Genomic DNA, 20,540 nt, shown 5'->3' with positions numbered 1-20,540 from the left:
GAGGAAAATGATCTCAAACAATAAATAGAGATTAACTGCATTGCTCTTTCTGTTAAAAGGAATCATCTCTGTGCTTTCTACTGCTAATATGCCACTCCTTGCTTAACTTGTATTAAAGCTGATTTAAAAAAAAAACTCACAAGCTACTGGTGATTTAAATTAAAAATATATATGTTAGACAAGGCCATTTACATTTACTGATGATAAGCTTCACTACACAGTGTGATTATTAGAAAGTTAAAATTATGTTTTTTCTTTTTATTATTTAGTGAGAAGATGATGTTGAAAATTGTGTCCAGCAAGAGCAGCATTGACACAACAGGTAAGATAATTTGTTTCAAACTTGCCAATTCTTCCTGTATATGAATAGCTCCAGTGTTACCGGCATCCGATTTTATGGATTTTTTATACTTAAACTCCTTTAGCTAAACTCAGAAATGAGGTTTAAGTTTGGATTATGGGAGCTGATCACATCTTTGTTAAGGGAGGAATTTCTACGAGGGTGAAGTATTCTTTGGAGTGAATTCCACACCTGCACTGAATGACTTAAATGGGATATAGAGTCTCTGCATAAGATGAATATTCATCTCATCTCCAGCATGCATCTAGCATCCAGACAAATACTGGGGAAATGAGAACTGTCACTTATCTCAGATGTATCCAAAAATTAAGTTCCGCAGTAATTAAAAAAAAAAAAAAAAAAGATGGAATGTCCCCTCTGGGCAGAGAAGATGACACGCGTGGACAGGGCTGGATGCAGACCCACTAGGCGGAGTGGGAAGCTCTTGGGTTTTGTTATTTGTGAGTGGGGTCTGGGGATGAGAGAAGTCTGAGCCGTGTTCCCCATCCCAGCTCACCACAGCAGACCTCTCCCTGCCCAGCTCCCAGGAAAGCACTGCAAATATTTAAAATGATTGTTGAATATATTTTACCTATTAAAATATTTAACTAGTGCAGCCTACTTCCATTACTTATATTTGCTTTGGAATTGTTCTTTATGATAAAACCAATACCAGGCAATTCTCTCTAGGGCTCAGAACAGGTAATTCAAGCCCTCTTATAAAACTATTTTGTCGATGTAGGAAATTAAACCTATAAGAAAACATTCTTAATTGAATTGAGCACCTCCAAAATTGCTGTAGAAGGCTAAATATTTCATTCCTATTCTAGTCGCCTGGATTTTTCTGTGAGGTTATTTTGTCAGTAAGTTGCTATAGATGTAACGAGGCTAAGGAATTTAGCAGTTAGCAAGACAGCACTTTCCTTAATTAAACCATATTGATTGGTTACTAATTATTTGCATGCTCCTAAAGAGTCCTAGGCAAGCATCAATTATGATGAAGCTGGTAAGATCTGGTCTTATTTTAGATTCCTGCTCCTACTTGGAGGGCTGTGAAATATTTCAAAGTTAGAGTGAGATTAGTAAAACTATCAAAAGCGCCATGTGCTTGGTGCTGCTTGTGCAGGGGCTGTGGCCCTGCATGTCTGCAGGGTGTGTGGATGTGGGTTTATTGGCCTCCTCTTCGCCGCTCCTCACGTGCTGGATGCAAATAAAGGCCGTTCCCCACTTCCTGGTGACGCGGTTCCCACAGGGAGCTCTGTGCCCTGGCAGTTACAACCACACACGTGTGTTAGCAAATCTCTTCGGTTCGTACCTGGCCTTTCTGCTGGAGATGTTAGTTCACGTTCAGGATTCCTGTTTCTCTGGAATTGTGGCATGTTCTCCCAGTCTCCAGAGTTTATGACTGTCAAGCATAAGCACGAGAGCATTCCAGGTCCTCGTATGGGAACTTTGCTCCTAAGCTCTCTGCACACCCTATCCCACCTCTCCTCTACCTGCCAGTCCCCAGATAGGGTGAACTATAAATCATGCTGTAAGAACTAAGTTTTAGTTTACCACTTTCAGACATCTTTTCAAAAAGTCCATCATTTTTCAAAGCAGCTACAAAATGCTCTGACAAATTTCCCTATTTTGGTGTCATAATACAATAATTTATGTATTTTTTTTCTGCTTTCATAGGTCTCATCCCATGTAAAGCCTACCTATAAATCCATTAAAATATACATGCATATTGTCTTTTGATCCTCTTTGTATTGTATTATTGTTAGGCCTTTCAACCTTCCCTGACTTGTATTAATTTAAATCAATACTTTGGGGGCCACTGAGCTGGAGATCGTAATCTAAGTGGGCCCGGCTTTGAGTGGCAGTTTGGATTAGATTACCTCCAGCAGACTTCTTCAACATTAATTATTCTGGAGGGGATGTGTGTAATAAGTCAGCGTGGTCCCTGCCTGCCTGGAAAGGTATATGCAGTCTGTCAGAAAACTCTCTGCTTCCCCTCAGTGCAGATGTGCTTGGGTTTGCATGTGCCTGCAGCATCCAGAAGCCTTTTACTGACCAATTTCTTTGTTCTTCCGTTCACTCCAATCCTTATTAAGCATAGCTATTAGACAATAGCTTTCCTCAAATATCAGTTCTGAGATACCAGTTTTAGCAATTTCAAAGACTGTTTTAAAGGAAGAGTGGTGTAAATGTTGATTGAGCAGGCCTTTCTAGAGCAGTGGTAAGCAGAAATGTGAATTGCTTCCCTTCCTGAACAATGTAACAGCTGTGCAAGATAAAATTGGCTCATCAGTGTTGAACCAACATTGTATTTTATAGTATCTGTTTTAGTGATAGGAGACTTTCACACAAAAAGTATATGACCAGATCATTTAGAAGGGAAGGAAACCAATTTCTCTAACCCTAAAATACTGATACCTCTATATATCCAGATTTGGAGTAGTCCATTTGGTATTGCATATAAACCAAATTATTGTACTGAAGATGCATTTGCTTTCCCAGTCTGTGGGAAGTTCTTTAACCTCAAATATAAATGAGCTAAAATGAAAATGCTTATTCTCTAGGGAAAATGAGCCTGTAATGATCATGCTGTCTGCATTTCTTGTCTTTTATTGCTTTAAGATCATTTCTTTCACCGGAGGATGGGGGGTAAAGTGCATCAACCTTCCCAGATTTAGCCATTTCTCTCTTACTAACTTCTTGTAGCCATCTTCAGCTCCTCAAAACTGAATGGCATCAGAGAACTCTGCATTTAGAGGTCCTTGTGGCTCAAAACATAAACCATACTAGAAAGATTCTCCCTGAGATTGCTAACAAATAGTCTAAGAAATGCTCACCTGTTGTTTTGCCTTTCTCTTCTATTTTGCTCATCAAATGATGAACCTGATCATTAAATCCAGATTGACTTTGGGTCCAGTTGATTAAATTTTTTAAACTGGGACTGATTAAATCCCCAAATACCAGAAAAGCAATCTTTCCATGTTATTTGCTGCCTTCTTGGAAGGGAAGGAAGGACATTTCACTGTTTCCTGAAGAGGGATCAAGGAGTATTTCTTTCTGCATAACACAACCGCGCAAATCCAGAGAGGGAGATAGGGGCAGGGAGAAGGTCAGAACTGATTCCTCACTGTCTGTGGTACTTGCTAGCCAGAGAAGATCATGTCTTTTCTGCATATCTGTGTGCTTTTTACACATGCATGGCTATTACCGAAAAGGCTTTCCATATCAGTTTTCTTATCTTGGATTCTCTGCAGAAAACAGATCATGCCAGTCTTGAACTCTGTCAGCGTATAGGTATAACATGATCCCAAATTCATTCTGGGTTGCTTAGTCAAAGTTGCATGTGAATATAGAGAAGTTTTTGTTGTTTTAAGAACTCTTTAGTATCTGACCATAACAGCTTGTTAGTGATGGAGTTGCAACTTTATCATTGCTAATAGTGCTATCCACTATTTGTTTAATGGATTCCAACCTGATGATAGGGAATTGAGTAACTGTGACCTGTATCCCCAAATGATGCTTGTAAATGTAATACCTCTTTAATGAGGAGATGAGTAAATTGGGGAAGAAACAGTGCTTGGGGTCTTCTGGCATCCCCTTTTTTCTAACCTGCTTCAAAACAATACTAGCATTTTAGAAAGAGAACTAAATTCTCCAAAACAGGAGTGGTGTATGTGTAAGTGTAGCAAAGGTCTAGTGTCAAGGAGTGGATATGCTATGGTTTACTTTCCTGAACTTGGGTAAAAAGCAAATATTTCATCTTTCTGTGCCCTAGTTCTGCCAGTCCTTTAAAAATGGAAATACTTCACAACTTAGTTCAATAACCTTTTTTTTTTCCCTCTGCTTTGCTGCAGAATGTTATGAAATTGTGAGGACTCTTTTGCACTCAGGCTGCCTTGCTTAGCTCCAGAAAGGGTTTCTTCAGCAGACCACTTCCACAGCCGCTGCTGTTTCTTTCCCTTAAATCCTTTTGGCCCTACATGTAATTGCAGAGCTACAGCCTGGGCCTATTTCCAAGAGCGCGCTACGTTCCCTAGATAAAGCCATCCCTCACTCAGCTGCCCTTTTATTCCTTTTTGATGAAAATGCGAATCTTGGACACATCTACTGCTGATCCTTTCTGCGCTCCCACGCTCACTGAGAGTTTGTGGTTGTTCTTCATGGCCTGGGTAGTCCCTGGTTGTGCTTCAGAGGTGCCAGTGGTGACATCCCGGTAGGTGACAGTGCACTGAGGCGGCCAGGGTAGCAGAGGAGGACGGGACTGGTTTGTAGGAAAGAGATGCCTGTTGATTATAGAAGCAGATCACAGTCCATCCACAGGATAAGGAGAACAGACACCCCTTCCTGAGAAAATATGTGATTTGACTGGAGTCCAGCATGGGGGAAAAGACTGCCGAGAACTGAACATACCTTGGCTGCATAATCAGGGGGTTGGGAGCTGAGGTTGGAGCTCGTGCTTGAGGCAAAGAATAGCAGAAAGGTAGATGTAGTTTCAAAAATAGTCCAGATTTGTGGTTAAGGATCAGAACTCTTGGAGGCTTTTCCACATTTTTCAGACTCTCTAGTGATTTCTGTCTGTAAGGTTTGTGAACCAAACAGCCTTCCTTTAAAAACAAATGCAAAATATAGCACGGATGTGAAGGAAACAGTGAGATCCCTGACCACAGAGGAAACTACATCTGTCGTGTACATACAGACAGATAAGTACTGGCATATATTATCCTGAAGCATGTAATGGGTCCAGAATGGCAGCCAACAAGCGCTGTTTATTTCCTGAGTGTTGCTTTCTGTTAAGCACCTCTTTGAAAGTCAAGAGAGTATTGAATGATACTGAAGTAGAGCAAAAATGCGCAGCAGTTTGGTCAGCAGCAATATGAAAAGTGCCCTTGTTGAGGCACTGAGAAGCAGCTCTGGCTGGAGCATGTTTATGTTTAGGGTATAGCGTTACGGCCGCGCGCGGCGGCGCAGAGCAGCCCTGGGCTCTGCCTGTCGCAGGAAGGGCACGCTGTGCGCGTGGGTGCAGCCCCAGGCGCCCGCGCTCCTCCCGAGAGGAATTGCAAATCCGAGGAAAGCAAGAAACGGGATTCTTCAGAAAGCCTTTGGCCTGTTTTAAAATAAAACAGCCCAGTCTATATATCAAAAAAAAAAAAAAAATCCTGGTTCCCCTCATTTTAAAATGTTTGTCCCTGGATGAGTTTTGCAAATGCAGTGTTTGAGGTTTCCACACCTGTTGGGAAAGGAATAGCAGAATAGCATGTTGTGCTAAGCTATATTCACACAGGCATATCTAGGGACTTTACTATGCTAACAGGACAACCAGGAGTGAGTGGGTAGGCTAATATCTAGCACACTTAGCTGCATGCTCATTCCTGTGAGAAAAATGTCATGCCCATTTCTTGGCACTGAAAATGTACTTCCAGCAGGCAAAGAAAGACACCTCCAGTTTTGGTTTGATTTCACTGATAGAGTGTTTGCTTGTGGGAGCAAATGAGGACGCATCCACTGAAGAGTCACTCCCAGTTTCCTCACTCCCAGTTTCTTCAGATTTTGGGTTTTATATGTAAAGAAGGAAGAAAATGAAGAGAAAGGGAGCTTTGCCCCTTGGGGATGGGAGGGGAAGGGACATTTAGACTAAAGGCAAGGGAGGATATGGCTGTGTAAGTGTGAATTGCCAGGAGGCAGCTGTAACAGGGCTGTTAGCCATGGAGCAGGGATTTGATTGTGTTCTGTAAATAAAGCTCCTTCCCAGCTACTTGAGACTATGAGAAGAATAAGCCTGACATTGATGCCATGTGGGGGAACAGCATTTTTAATGAAGAAAGACTTGGAGTTACACCAAAGGTTATTCTCAGTGTGTGGCTCAGCCTGCTTCCTTGTCCTGTGCTTATTTCCTTCTAACTGCAGGCTTAAATAAATGGCAGCCTAAATAAGGGGAGTGGGTGGACGTGATGCAGCTGGAAAGCAGTTCTTTGCCACACCGCTGTTGCATTTTTCTTCTCCTGCTTCTTATATCTTTTTAGTAATAGCTGTTGAAGATATCAAATAAAAATGTTCAGATTGACCTTGAGCGGCAAAACAAGATGCTCCACAGAAACCTCTTCCTTGCGCTTGGCAGTTTTGACTGAATCTCTCCAGTGATAATTAATCAAAAAATAGGCAGCTCAGGAATCATGTTAATTTGCATCAACTGACACTCCGATGGCTCTTGAGAGGGGGATCCCAATGCTGCTTTCAGTGCCAATTTGATTTCTCTGCTGTTTAGTGTAATGTGCAGTTGCAGTAATGTTCTCATCACTACCACATGTGGTGGGAGGCAGCCCCGCAGTAACGCAGTGTCCTGGTGCGCTGAGGCTGCAGCACCGACGCACTCCCCTTTTGTATGGAATTCCCCCAAGATCCCCTCGGACTGCGAGTCCCTTGCTGACACTTCACACCAGCAGCTGTAACTTCCTCCTCGTGCCCGCGCGTGCGCCTCGCGCCCGCTGAGCCCCACCTGTGCCTCTGCTTCCTTGCAGGTGCGGCGGCAGCGGCGTGCGGGGGGAAGACGGCGCTGGGCAGCGCGGAGGCGGCCGCCGGCGCACAGGGCCCGGCGGCACCGGCCGTGCGGCTCGGCCTGCACGGCGTGAGGCGCAGCGTGGCCGACCTGCGCCTGCAGCTGCACCAGATGAAGCAGCTACAGGTAGGCTCGGCCGGGCAAGGGTGGGCCGGAGGGTTGTTCTCAGGTGCCGTTCTCAGACTCCACATCCACCTCGCTCTCCTCAGCATGTGAGTGATTTTAAGGAGCAGAGCTGTGTGGAAGAAGGAAGGCCCAAGTATCACAGAGGCAGAAGTCTGCCCTGCTGCAGAATAGGCCCCTTGCCTGTTCTTATACATCTAGACCCCTGTGTGTATGAGAAGCAGCCCACGTTAGCTACTGCTGCTTAGGTCAGGACCAATAACTTAATTTCTAGCTTTATTTGATTACTCTAGACATTGAAGCAGTATTTATATTATAGTAATATCAAGTCTGTGGTTATAGTTTGGATCGTGGTATACTATGTGATGTATAAACATGTCTGAAGAGCATGTCCCTGCTCCATACATTTTTTATATACTTGAATAAACAACTTTGATGTCAGGAAAACTAAATGCAGCTATGAATTAAGCCAGAGTTTGAGTCCTGTATTTACAGAATTCAGAAAAATAGCCAACTCAAGCAGCAAAGCAAAAGGTTGGTGTTAGTTGTTACTGCAGAGTGTTGTTGTTGCCATAAGTACATTTTGCCCGTACCTTCTTAACACAACTGCACCTCCGAACCTACAAGGAGCAACAAGAATGATTAACTGCTAACCAAAATGTTCTGTTGACACGTACATTCATGCCACATAAGTAAATATATACTTCTTGTCTCACACACTGTGAAAATAACTATACACAGCTGTGCAGTTCTCCAGTCTTTCACTTGATTGGAAATGGAAGAGACTCGTTCATTGTCTTGGAAGATGTAAGAAGAGGTAAAATAGTTTCTTGTGAGGAAAGGTGGATAACGGTGAAAATTTCAATATTCTGCCAGTCCTCCTGGCCCAAAAAGCAATCTCCAATGCTTGGTATTGTAGGGCTGCAGCTACTGCTATTACTACAGGGGAGATTTTGAATTCAGAAACAGTATTGGGTATATCAATCTCCTTTGACTTGCTGGCGAATTTCGAGCACATAATACAGATGAGAATTCAGAGCATGTTTTGCCTTTGCTTCCTCGACTAAATTGAGTTATGAGCCAGCAACAGAGCAAGGGAGCTGAAGGGTGGAATAAACATCAGGGCAAAGATGCTGTGGCTGAGACTGAGGATGTGGTAACAGGTCCTGTGCTCAGTTTGAAGTGATGAAGAGACATAGGAAGGTGCTTGAGGCTTCACGAGGCAGGAGCGAGCAGCAGCGCAGGGCTGAGGCCAGCAAACATGTCAGGGCCCCCTCACACTGGAGCTGCTCAAGGTGGTAGATCCTCTTTGGGTCTTAGGCAGCAACTTTAATCATCCATACAAACCAGTACTGCCAAGAAAGTCTTGAAAAGGAGGGAAAAAAAAAAGGGGGGGGATATCTGGAACAAGCTCATTAAGTTTAGTTGGTCTCCCTTCTCTTCTTCCAAAGGTCATGCCAAATTCAGGGCATTGTGCCCATAGGAAGTAGGAAATTTAGTGATAGCTGGGAACCTGTAGTTTAAGGCAGATTGTCATGTGTTATATAAAAATTATATTCATGAGAGTGACTTTCCTGAATGGGTGAATTTATTTTGGAAAAAAGCTCACAGACTGTAATGCAGTGTAACAGATAGTGTTTTAAACTAAATTCTGATTAACAGTCACATTTCTGATGGAAAAATGTTGTGCTCCATTTTGTTTAAAATCCTTCTAAGTAAAAGAGAGAAATCTTTTTTGTTTTTCCAGGTTGTATGCATATGTTTGACAGTACTTCACATTTTTTTCAGTTTCACTGTTTCTGTTGGGTAGTCAGTCAATTTGTTCTGTTTGTGTGAATTTTTTGTACAGTGACAGACTAAAAGAAACACTTCCAAAGAACTGAGAAATATGATTGCACAGGCACAAAATTTGGCAGAATAGCTAAGAAACGGGAATGAGACATAAAACTACATCTAATACTGTCCATGGTTCAGTTCTGAATGGATGATATCACTTTAACTTTTTACTCATTTTCTTAATAGAACCAGAGGAAAACAAGATGGAAAATACTTATTCATTCATTCATTCATTCATGTAGGCTCTGTTTGTGCTGGCAAAATCTTGCTTTTTAAACATAGCCAGCCAGATGAATTGATTCCCACACCAATAAAATGCATGTGTAACTAGATGCAACCAAAACGTTAGACTGTTTCATTCTGTGATGAATTTTAATCAACAAGTCTTGAAATAATGACATTCACATCATGGCTTTTGTTAAAGTGAGAGATACTAATTCCAACTACATAGCTTCTTCCTTAAAACTCTCAGATTTTCAGAGATACTCAAGAGCCTAATTCCTTGATGGCATCAAGCTTTCCTCATAACCCAGCCCATGATCTGTATGCTTTATTTGTTGTAAGACAACAACTTAGTGGGGCAGCTCACTGCTCTCCCAAGCCTTAGGGGCAGATTTGAAAATAAGCTTTACAGTACATGTTCATGGCATGTATCATTAGCTTAGTTGCACACTGAAACTTTTTGCCTATTTCTGCCTTTCTTAACTGAACACATTTTAAAGGCAAGCAGTCGGATATGGTTAGGATTCAGGGTTAGCAATGTGTATGCATGTATGCTTTTACATCAGTAAATGCAGTATTTTCAGGGAAACAAGCATTGCAGAAGGGATAGAAAAGGTGATAATACGGGCATAAATGGTATATGATGCTCACTTGAATAGGCTCTCAAGTAAGTTAGAGTTAGAAATCCAAATGCGTTTTGCACTGCGATACAGTGTTGGTGAGTCTACATGTACTCTGTGCATGGGACACACTTGTGTGTGGAACACACACAGGGCTGTGAGTGGACACCTGCTTTTCCATTTGGAAAAAAAAAAAAAAAAAAAGGTTTAAAATTAACTGAACTTATCAGACTATTCTCAGAGTGCCGAGGTGATGATGGAGTAATTGTGATGGAAAAATGAGAGCTGAAGCAGTGACTGCCAAAGGAGGACAAGACTGAGAGCCAGAGGTGTTACACATAGCAGAGGCTGCTGGTGCTCTACAAAAGCATATTAACTTTCTTTATGTCTGATGGCTGCTTGCAGTTACAAGCCAGGTTAACACTAAGGAGCAAGGAATTGTCATTTGGCAGCAACAAGAAAGCCAGAACTGCATTTCCTAACCTCTGACTTCAGAACTGGAAACCTGTTTTAACCAGGCTGCTTCTTAAGTGTGAATGCCCCGGAGTGTATATTTGACTTGTTTTCGAGCAAGCCTGAAATACGAAAAGTTCTGCTCTGTGGGACGAGAACACCCCGTCAGTTCCCCAAAACATCTCCCACTTGAGGTGGTGGAGTAACCAGCAGGGCTGCTCTGTGCACTTAGGGAGGTTCAGACAAGGAAGGCAAGTACCAAGCTCAGTTCCAGGCCATGGAAGGAAACGTGCTGGGATGATCAGACACCGCCTGCTCTTCCTCACCCACATCTCTTCCCCCCTGCTTCTGATCCCTCTGCCTTAGGGTGTCTTTTGGCTGGGGACTCTGCACTACTCAGACCCATGAACTGTTGGTGGCTCCTCAGCTCTCTCTGCATCTGTTTGTGTCTTTTCCTGCCCGTGTTCTGCCCCCACTCCCCAAGCATGGAAAAACTCAGATTTTCCAGAATAAGTTGGGGGAATTTTCATATGGATGGCAGAAGCATCTCTCTGGCTAAGATGAGTCATTTCCCAGATTGCAAGATCTCACTGCAAACATTGACATTTGGGACTCCTCAGCCTACCAGTCCTTACTTGGCCTTACTGGGAATTGCTGTTGCCAGCCAAGGAACACAGAGGCCTAAAATCCTGGACACCTGAGGCTAAATTCTACCTCCATCATTGACCTCCTCTGTCACCTCAGACAAGTTGCTTCACATTCTCCCAATCACCTCCCTGTGTCAGCTATCCCTGGTTTTTGTGTTTTTTGTGTTTTTTGTGTTTTTTTGTGTTTTTCTTTTTTTTTTGACTGCACTGTGAGTGAAGTGTTACGTGCTCATTCACTAACTCATTTGTTTTCCATGAAAGTGTGGCACAGTGAAAGAAATGTGTGTGTGTGAAATAGCTGTGCTAATCCCACTGCGAATCCAAGTATTAATCTATAATGGGAAAAATGCACAAATGCACTAGCTGCAGAAGAATCCCGTCTGGTATTAAGCAGCCGGCAAGGTTTATAAATCTCTGCTGTTTTAAAGACTTTTGGGGCTTTTTTTCCCTAACTGCTTACACTTCTATTCAGCTGAGTTTAGAGCTAGTATCTCCTGCTTGTCACAGCACAGACCCTGAAACACTTCGCTGAAGTGTTGCCTTCCCTCTCATCATGTCGAGTTGGGGCGAGGACCAGGGCGCACGCGGCGACTGAGGAGCCAGGACGAGAGGCTGCACTTTGCTCCTCTGATCTCCAGCTGCTCAGGAAGAATAAGCTGGCAAAGGCTTTTTTTTCTCTCATTCCCCTAAGTTCTCTTAAGTCAACTTTGCAAGAAGTCTTGTTACCTTGTGCTGTCTTACCTGTTGCCCTTTTTTGTGTTTCCTTTTTTTAGTCAGTGTGTTTTCTCTGCATGCAAACCTGAGTGTTTAGAAGACAATTAAAATTTGGTAGCTGGTTTTAAAACTGAAACTTCGTTTCCCAAGCAGTACAGGTGTTTCTGAGACTCTTACAGTATGAGATTGCTGCTAAGCAAGCAGAGTTGTGTTCGTCTTGCCTGACCCCAGAGCTGTGACTGCATGCAGCCCTACTTATCACTTTGAGCACCACATTCAAAGGTGCTGCAGGGCGAATTGCGGGGGAAGGGGGACGTGCACATTGCAGAACAGATGTCACCATATCAGGCAGAGTGGCACAGTCAGTCCCTCTGCTGCCATGGGAGAGGCTGAAGGTTTTGCCCTTCCAAGAGCGGCGCTGGAATCCAGCTTGGACGGTGGTGTCTGCGCTGATCCGCCGGGCACGCGCGGGCGGTGCCGAGCGCAGGAATGAGATCCGCGCAGAGCGGCAGCGGAGCTTCCCGCGCTCGCGTGAGGCGGGATTGGTGCTCCGTGCCCGCTGCACTGAGCGGAGCGCTGCGAGCCCCGCACAGCTCCGCGCGGGACGGCGCGCAGTGAAACCCTCTTTTGTCTGTCAGCTCCCTCTGGCAGTTAGATGGACACACTAGAAGTTCATCAAATTTGGGCTTTTCTCACTCTCAACCTTTCATCATGAAATAATGTTTATAGGTAAGGTTAAAGAGGGGAAGAAGAAGGGGAAAAGTCCATTTAGCTGCAGGGCTGTGTTTATCCAACCTATTTCTGAGTTCTGCAATGTATTCAGCTGCCAGGGATGTCAGTCAAACAGGCAAAATTGATGTTGATTTCTTTTGTGCAACAGCTGCAGAATCAGGAGATGCTGAGGGCAATGGTGAAGAAAGCAGAGCTGGAAATCAATGGCAAAATGATTGAAACAGTGAAGAGGCTTGAAGATCCTGTGCAGCGACAGCGCAACCTGGTGGAACAAGAAAGGCAGAAATACCTCAACGAGGAAGAAAAGATTGTAAAGAAGTTATGGTGGGTGGAGAAATTTGTTTCTGAATTATGTTTCTTATGCCTGGCTGCTTCTTCCATAAAGTGCCAGCTTTCCCCCTGCCTGTGTATGCGATTTAATCCTTGTTTCCTTATTGCTCAAGTTGGCAGTAAAGCTATGTGTGTATTGTCTAAATCCATGACCCCCGACTGGGAATCTCTCTTAGCAAAGCCCATCAAGCAAGTTCCAGCCACCGGTAGGAAGGGGCTCAACCTCTTCAGAAGTCCCTGCAAGGTACATGACTACCTCCATCTTTTGGGAGTCTCCTCCTACCCTTCAACATTAAATATTAAATTTTAAGGCAAGGACGTGGCCAGGGAAAGAGCAAGGAATTCCCTTATGCTGCAAATAGATGCAAAGAAAGGTAATCAGTTTGATGCTAAGTTTAAAAAAAAAAAAAAAAAGATATCAATAGTAAATTCTTTGTCTGTTGCATAGGAGGGTCAGGGGAACTCATACATAGGGGACAGATGTTTAATTAAAATCAGCAATGCCAGTGTTACTCATTGGAATTTCCACATGCTAAAGGGCAGTTAAAAAGTTCTTTCACTTTTTCTTTTTCTTGGTTATGTAAAGACTTTTTGCAAGAATCTTCTTTCCCAATACTGTGGCATATCATGACTGGGGGAATCACATTACTCGTTTTAGTCCATGCTCTGAGTCATCAGGAGACAAGATGAAACTGAAATCAATAAACAATTTAACTAGTTCTAACAGTGACATTTGTAAGATGCTGTATAATTAATTATTTTTCATTACTGAAATTTAATTCACATCTGAAGAATTGTTCCATGACACAGAAGCTTTATAATAAGCTTTTCATTGGAAATTGTGATTGAAGAGCCATAGGAGCTCTTCACAGAGCACAGTTATTGACAGCTGAGGAAAGTAAATCTTTTGTGTTGATCAATGTGTTGCCAAATGAGTACGATTTGCAGTAAAAACACTACATCTATAAAGATAAAGTAGAACATAACTGAGGGAGTGTGTGTCTTCTGTGAAGAAAAGTTGAATGCACATTAATAATCCTCTCAGCTCATTTATGGCCTTAAATTACACCGTGTTATGGTCTTAAGTGATTACTCTCCTGTTCATCACTTTATTCAAGTGCATTATGTTACTTAGTTCTTAGCTTGTTTGTTCTCTAGGGAAGGAGATAAATGTGTGATATTTGTTTATAGTACAGTCTCGTAAAAGGGACACTAGATGAGGTCGAGTTGTTACAGCTGTTCATTTAGGACACAACTTTGATTGCAGTGTGGTACTGTTTTATCAACATTTGCTATCTGTTCCATACTCAGAGTTTCTGCTGCTTCTATGCAGCCTCAGCTTAGTTATCAAAGAGCAGCATCCTCATTCTCATATTATGCTATGGCAGTTTACAGTGCAGATAAGAAACACTGATAGCAAAGTAGTATTAATTTTCTAATGATATAAGAGAGAGTTTTACTTAGAATATTCACAGGCTGAAGATGTTAGTTCAACCCCTTCAACAAACACAAAAATCACAGTGTGGAATCTTTTTCAGTTTTCTCTAGTAAGACTTTTGCCAAGAGTTGCATGTTTGCAGGATCAGACCCCAAAAGAAAAAGCAGGTCTGGTAACAATGCTTTACGTTCAACAGCCGATGGCTGTTTTTAATGAAGAGTGCACATCACACAATTGCATGTCAAGATGTACAAAGAAATGCAAAGCAACAGGGCAAGAAAATTACTGCTACTTAGTCTTTCAACTGTTGCCCTCTTAACCTTCCCTAAATCATATGATTAAATGAGCGCATTGGCTTTATGTAAGACAGGAAGCTTGAGGATATTTGCAACACTTAAGAAACTGTTTAGTACTCTGAAAGAGTCTTTCTTCTAAAGAAATAAAAGGAAAATTCTTTTGGTTTCTTTAAATCTCAGCATAAGGAAAATAAATCCTGCTTTCTGCTATTCTGAAGATTATCTTTGGAAATTAAAAACAAAAATCTTGGCAGTTTCATGCCTTAAATGCCAGAGATGTCAAATTTCAGAGCATGTTTTCTGTTGGTCTGTTCATAATGGTGCCTGTAAATGCAGGTCCAATGTACCCAAGTTGTGGTGGGATTACAATTCAGAGATAGCGAGTGAAATCCAAGGAATGCTGTTAAACCTACTATTGCTGCGTGCTTGTAACAGTGAAAAGCACACTCAAATTTAACTGGCGATTTTTTTTTTCTGTCTACTCACCATTAGCGATGGAATATATGACAATATTTGGGTCGCAGATACTAGCCTTAAAATTTTCTAGAGCAAGGGCATGTTCTGACAGTATAGTATATTGACTAATAAAGTATTTATATGGTGAGGAGCAGGTTCCAGGTGTGAGTGCTGTATATTGTAGATTATTACGAGCCCTTGAAGAGAGGTTTTTTTATAAGCATGGTATGTATAATATAACTATCTCAATTTTCCTGATAGGTGCCTGTTACATTCCATAGTAATTTGAAATCTATATGTTTTTTAAGAGAAGTTTCAGACATCTTTGTAAAAATTACAAAGCTCAATAAAAGCAACGGTGCACTTAGTCTCGGAGCCTGTGCGGCAGCAGATGTTTGGGAAGGAATACAAGAACATGGACTCGCATTTCCCATATTTGGCAACCTGCAGCTCAGGGATTTTCTAAGTCAGAGGTGGTATTCTCATATATGAAGGCACTAGGAGGGCTGTTTACCTTTCATGAACTTCGGGGATTTTTTGCTTAATTTATGTAAACTTTGTTTTGCATAGCATTCAGGGGCAAGGAATTCTGTGGAGTAATTCCCTTCTGGGTGCCAAGAGCCTCTTTTTTATTTGCTTTTCAATCTTTCATCTGACAATTGATCTCCAAGCTTTCACATTCTGCAGGGTAGAACATTCACCCTACCCACGCTGGTCATGATGTTACACAGTCTTTCCTCCCCACCTTCCCCTGATCGTGCCTTTTCCAGCCTGAAGAGCCCTCCTCTGTGTGACTTCTCTCCCTGTAGCAGGCTCCCCATGCAGTTCATCAGCCTGCTGTCTGTGCCCGTCGCAGTGGGCTGCGAGGAGGGCCCTGCGCGTGCTGGCCCGGCTGCGAGCAGAGCACCCAGGGCCTCGCGCAGCCGCCAAGCGCTGCTCTCTGGCCTCGTGTCCCACACGAGCTTTGCATTACCAAGCCAAGATCTCGCTCACAAGTGCTAATATTATGTTCAAAGTTTATTACTGTGTAGGAAAGAAAGGCTTTACCGTGGTTGTTGGTTTCTCTTTGCTTTTATATATTTATATATATATATATATATCCTGTGCATTGCTTTGCATTTCTTAGCAGTGAATTTAATCTTTAATTTTTTTCCTGGTCAATTAGTATCAGATGGTCCATGTGCAGTGCTCTGCATTCAGCTTTCATTTTCATTCTCTTGAATAATTTAATAACCTTTGGAGATTTTTTCACTCCTCTATTCATCCTCTCTTCTGAATCATTTATAATATGTTGAAAAGCGTTAATCCTGGTACTGATCCCTGTGGAACCCACCAGGAAACCCTCCTCATTGAGTAAGTCGTCCATTTATCCCCTCCCTTTACTTCTGGTATTTTGTCCATGAGATAATTTTCCCTCTTGTCCCATGGCAACTTTTCTTTCTTTAAAAGCTTTTGCTCAGATGCCTTATTGGTATCCTTTTGGGCTGTATATTGCGCCCACACTTTTGTTGATTCTTTCCAAGGACCTTGTTTATTTGAGACTTGCCTTCTTTTTATTCTCCTGCCGTACTTCCCCCCCAGTACAGGACATTTATCCATGTGTCTATTAATACCATTCGTTAATATGGTATCTGCCAGTTACAGCAATTACTCACTAGCCTACAGTTCCCTAGGTAGCTCTACCCCTTAAAAAAATAAAAATGTGTGTATCATCTGTGAGTTTTTCTGCTACACTGGTGCCAAAAAAATACAAATCCAGAGCTAGATGCTTAATGTTAGTAGTTCAGCCGTTTCATCCTTGAGTTGCTTTTGAACTCCAGGGTGAGTACCATCTGGTCTGGGTGAGGTTGCTATTAATTTTGTCAGTTTGTTTTGTAACTGGTTTTACTGATAGCGCAATCTGAGATGGATCCTCTGCTGCTTTTTGCCTAAAGAAAAAGCATAAGAGTTTGCCTCAGCTCCTCTGTGGTAAACATAGATGCAAAAATCCATTTATTATGTATTATCTTTCTAAACCTGCATAAAGGTGAGTGTCCTGCTGCTTATCCAGTCTGTAAAGCCACGTTGCTCACTCAGTTAAAAAAAGGAAACACTGGAAACAGCTGGATTTGTGTAAATCTTTGGGTCCCGAGGTCTGAAGTTTCTCTGCTCTTGTGGTTAGCAACAGGAGGCAGTAAAATATGGTATCCTCTGAGTAATTTCAGCATCAGCTGTCTAGTTTGATAGCATCGCTGTGTGAAATCAAAGGTTTATGGTTACCCCCTTCCTCATCTGCTGAAGGAACAAAAGAGAAAGAAAGACAACGTTGTGTGCTGGCAGGAAGTCTCTGCTTTATCCCTGTATTTATGACAGTATCATAAACTTACCAAAACATTCTCACATTATTGGCCTTTGTTCCTGTCTCTTCTTTCCACCCTTGAGCCCATTCCAGGCTCTCCCTTAACCTTAGCGTTCCCTGGGGATGAGGATATGTGAGAAGCCGCTGCTTCCAGCGGTGCTCTCCGGAAGGAGGGTGCTCCCCGAGTCCCGGAGCGCGCAGCCTGCTCCGGAGCGCTGCTGTCTGGACACGGGCTGCAGAGGGAGCGTTGCCCGTGGTGGTGGCAGCCTGGCATCGCAGGGAGGTGATGGAAAAGCGAGTTCCTTTCTCAGCTGCTTCCTAGGTTATATCTGTCTGTGCCCTCCTGAGCTGCAAGGGCAGACACAGGGATAGCAGATACTTGTATTATAGCAGCTTGTTTGAGTGGGGAAATATCCCAATAACGTCCCCTTGCTGCCATCGTGTGGCCCTTCGGATAGTTTCTTGCAAGTACTCCAGTGCTAGTGGGAACTGTGAGTCTCACAGGAATTCCCTGAAACAGGAGCATGGTCGTTTATCTTTGCTTCTATTTGTGGTCAGTTCAGAAGCAACTTATAATTCTCAGTTCAAAATTATTTTATAATTCTACCTCCTTAGTCTTTGGACAAAGACTGAACTCTTTGCTGCATGCATTTGATGTTCAAATTCTGATATGATCTGTGTTTGTATGTGTACCAGAAATACTTCTGTATTCTTATTTTTGTTGTGTGTAACTTTTCACTTTAAATTTACCTATATGGAGACTGGTGCTGTGGTGGATTTTTATTTCATGCCTTTCCTCGGTAGCTGACAATCTATTCCTTCATTTTCATCATGCTGCCTATCCACTGAAATGGACCTACACAGTCAGCTGGCTGAAAGTGAATATTTTTTGCTGTCTTTTTAATTTTTTTTTCCATGTGCCTTGTGGCAGTGAAGGGAAATATATGTAAATGTAAGATCCGTGACTGGTGTGGAAGGCAGCCTTCTCCTCTCCCTTTTCTGCAATCAGCCTATACCTTGGCTCTCTCGCTACTTGAGTGAATGAAACAAGACTCCAGATTAGGATAAAATAAATAGTTGGTTTGTCAGTGCAGTAACTGTTTTCTGTTTCAAATGTGCAATTTATTTTCTAATGTTGTTTCTCAGAATATTCCTTTTAGTAATTTGCGAAGTAAATATTGTAACAGAGGCAGATTTCTTTTGGAACAAATACTCACGGGATGGTTATTTTGAGGTATTCATAGCAGTGTTTCTTCTGTTTGGCATAATGCACTTCTAGGATTTTTGATGTATTGCTAAGCTCCCGTGTGGAAGGTTTGGCTAAAGCAATTTCATTTCAACCCTAAATGGAAGCATGTGGACCCTGCCCTACCAAAGATCAAGTAAATGTGCCTGGAGGAGTCTGACAAATAATGTGATGCAGGTTAAAACATTAGAAAAGGTACTTGAAAAAGCATTGAAAGCACGAAACGGGGCCTGAGGAAGCATGGTGCAGCACAGGTTGGGGGAAAGACCTGCAGCAATTCGTTCTTGAGTCCTAAAGGAGTCAAGAGCAGCCAAATAAGCAGGGTTGCATCAACGGGTCATTAAGTGCCACTTTTTGGTCTGTCACCCCACTGTTGTGCATTTCCTCATATGTCACCAGCACCAGGTACAAAGCAGGGCTAAATGTGCCAGTGCAATGCGGGTATCCACTTCTTGGCTCCTGGACGTTCTTTGCCAAAGCCCCAGCTGCCTCGTGCAGCACAGCCACCCCGAGGCCAATACGCTCCACACATCTGCAGCACGTTGGAGCAATCAGCACCTTGGAGCAGCTGCACAGCCCTCTCCTGTGGGCATGTCTGGCATCCTCACATCCCCTTGGCCTACCCCTTCCTTTCACCCCATGGTATCAGTTTCAAAGAAGCCACAAGTGAGATTTCTGCTTTTGTTTAATTCATTTTTTTTCCTATTTATTTGATTTTAAAGAGGAAGTTCTTCATTTCCACCTTTCTGTTTTACCAGTGAGCTGGAGGGATTTGTCGAAGACCTGAAGAGGGACTCTACAGCCACCGGCAAGACAGTCACGCTGAAAGATGTTGAAGATGGAGCCTTTCTTTTGCGTCAAGTAGGAGAAGCTGTTGCCACCCTCAAAGGTGGGTACTTTTCCTTTGTCCTCACAATTTTTTAACCACTGCAAGAACAGTTTTGCCCTTGACCTGAGGACATTAATTTTCACTTCCAAAGATATTTAAAATTAGGATTATGGGGGCAAGCCCCTGGAAAGAGGCAGACGACTATTTAACATTCACCCCATTGCCACTTTGTTTCTTCCTGAGACTTTTACCTTTTCCCCTTGAGCTTCACAGTTGTTGTCTTTGCAGGAGAGTTCCCAACATTGCAGAACAAAATGCGTGCGATCCTACGCATTGAGGTGGAGGCCGTGAGGTTCCTCAAGGAAGAACCACACAAACTCGACAGCTTGCTGAAGCGGGTGCGCAGCATGACAGACATCCTTACCATGCTCAGGAGGTGAATTTGTTTCTTAAAAGCTTTCCTCAAGCAGGCCTGGGTTTGGGTTCTCTCGGTCTCCCCAGAGTCAAGTGGTTTTGAGAAATGCAAACGTGTTTTCAGTATTATATAAATTCTTCACAGAGTCGTCTGAAGGGAGATGAGTTTAATCTTTGCTGTGACCCTGTGCAGTGGTTCTCCTATGACCAGCAGTCTTGGTTGTCTAGATGCTTTGACTGAATCTGGCTCACACTGAAAACTTCTGATTTTGGGAGCTAACTGAATGGCAGTTAACTACAGACATTTACAACAGCATAAATTAATAGAGATATTATCAGACACTGAAATGTGCATCCCCAAAAATATACAAAATAACATAGGAAAGGATTCTGAGTGGATGCAGACAACCTAGAATGTTTTGGAAGGAGTAACAAATATTTTTCAAAATTCTTGTGAATTCACATGAATTGTTTATTCTGTTCTTTGCAGTACGATACACTATAAAGGCAGCAAACAAATGCTGATTCCTCTGAGGCAATAGGCGTTGCCTTTAATTCCTCCTGAATACTCTGAATGAATCAGGCCAAACTGTCATGGGTGGTGGTTATTCCCAATTTTACTTAAATTACAAAAAAATAAAGCCATAAGCATGCTGTTGCTGCCATTATTTTAAGGAAGCTATGGTTGTCTTTCTTCCCCTATCTCCTGGATCAATGTAAATGGTTTTGTCACTATTAGCAAAGGAACAAAGCACTTCATGTAACAGATCTTGTTACAGATGTTTGAGAAACTGGTAACATTTGATGCATAGATGGGTGTTGAAACTCAGCTATTTCACAGCTAATTGTCAGAAATGTTTGAATTGTTTTTTATCCTCTGCTCATTCTGCCCCAAACTCTTGACAGACAAGACCTTGTGAAGCATCATTTGACACTTTGTTTTGGCCACT

General features: G+C 42.6%; 1 protein-coding gene across 5 annotated transcripts in view; it reads left to right on the top strand.

Annotated features, from left to right (window-relative positions):
- KIAA1217 (KIAA1217 ortholog) overlaps positions 1 to 20,540 on the top strand; it is a 166,496-nt gene that overhangs the window by 128,353 nt on the left and 17,603 nt on the right. For 3 of the 5 annotated variants that reach the window (XM_088534008.1, XM_088534010.1, XM_088534009.1), the window contains 5 exons: positions 270 to 322; positions 6,859 to 7,022; positions 12,392 to 12,567; positions 19,106 to 19,236; positions 19,465 to 19,612. In XM_088534008.1, coding sequence (XP_088390134.1) covers positions 270 to 322; positions 6,859 to 7,022; positions 12,392 to 12,567; positions 19,106 to 19,236; positions 19,465 to 19,612 — 672 coding nt within the window. Of the gene's footprint in view, positions 1 to 269; positions 323 to 5,654; positions 5,674 to 6,578; positions 6,607 to 6,858; positions 7,023 to 12,391; positions 12,568 to 19,105; positions 19,237 to 19,464; positions 19,613 to 20,540 lie in introns of all 5 variants that reach the window. The other 2 variants (XM_088534011.1, XM_088534013.1) reach the window with 1 other exon arrangement.

The sequence above is a fragment of the Tinamus guttatus genome, unplaced genomic scaffold, assembly GCF_059628265.1.
Source record: "Tinamus guttatus ecotype Peru unplaced genomic scaffold, ASM5962826v1 Tinamus_guttatus_pri_ptg000530l, whole genome shotgun sequence".
NCBI classification, from domain to species: domain Eukaryota; kingdom Metazoa; phylum Chordata; class Aves; order Tinamiformes; family Tinamidae; genus Tinamus; species Tinamus guttatus.
The sequence above is the reverse complement of the archived record's forward strand: the minus strand, read 5'-3'. Positions and strand labels throughout refer to the sequence as shown.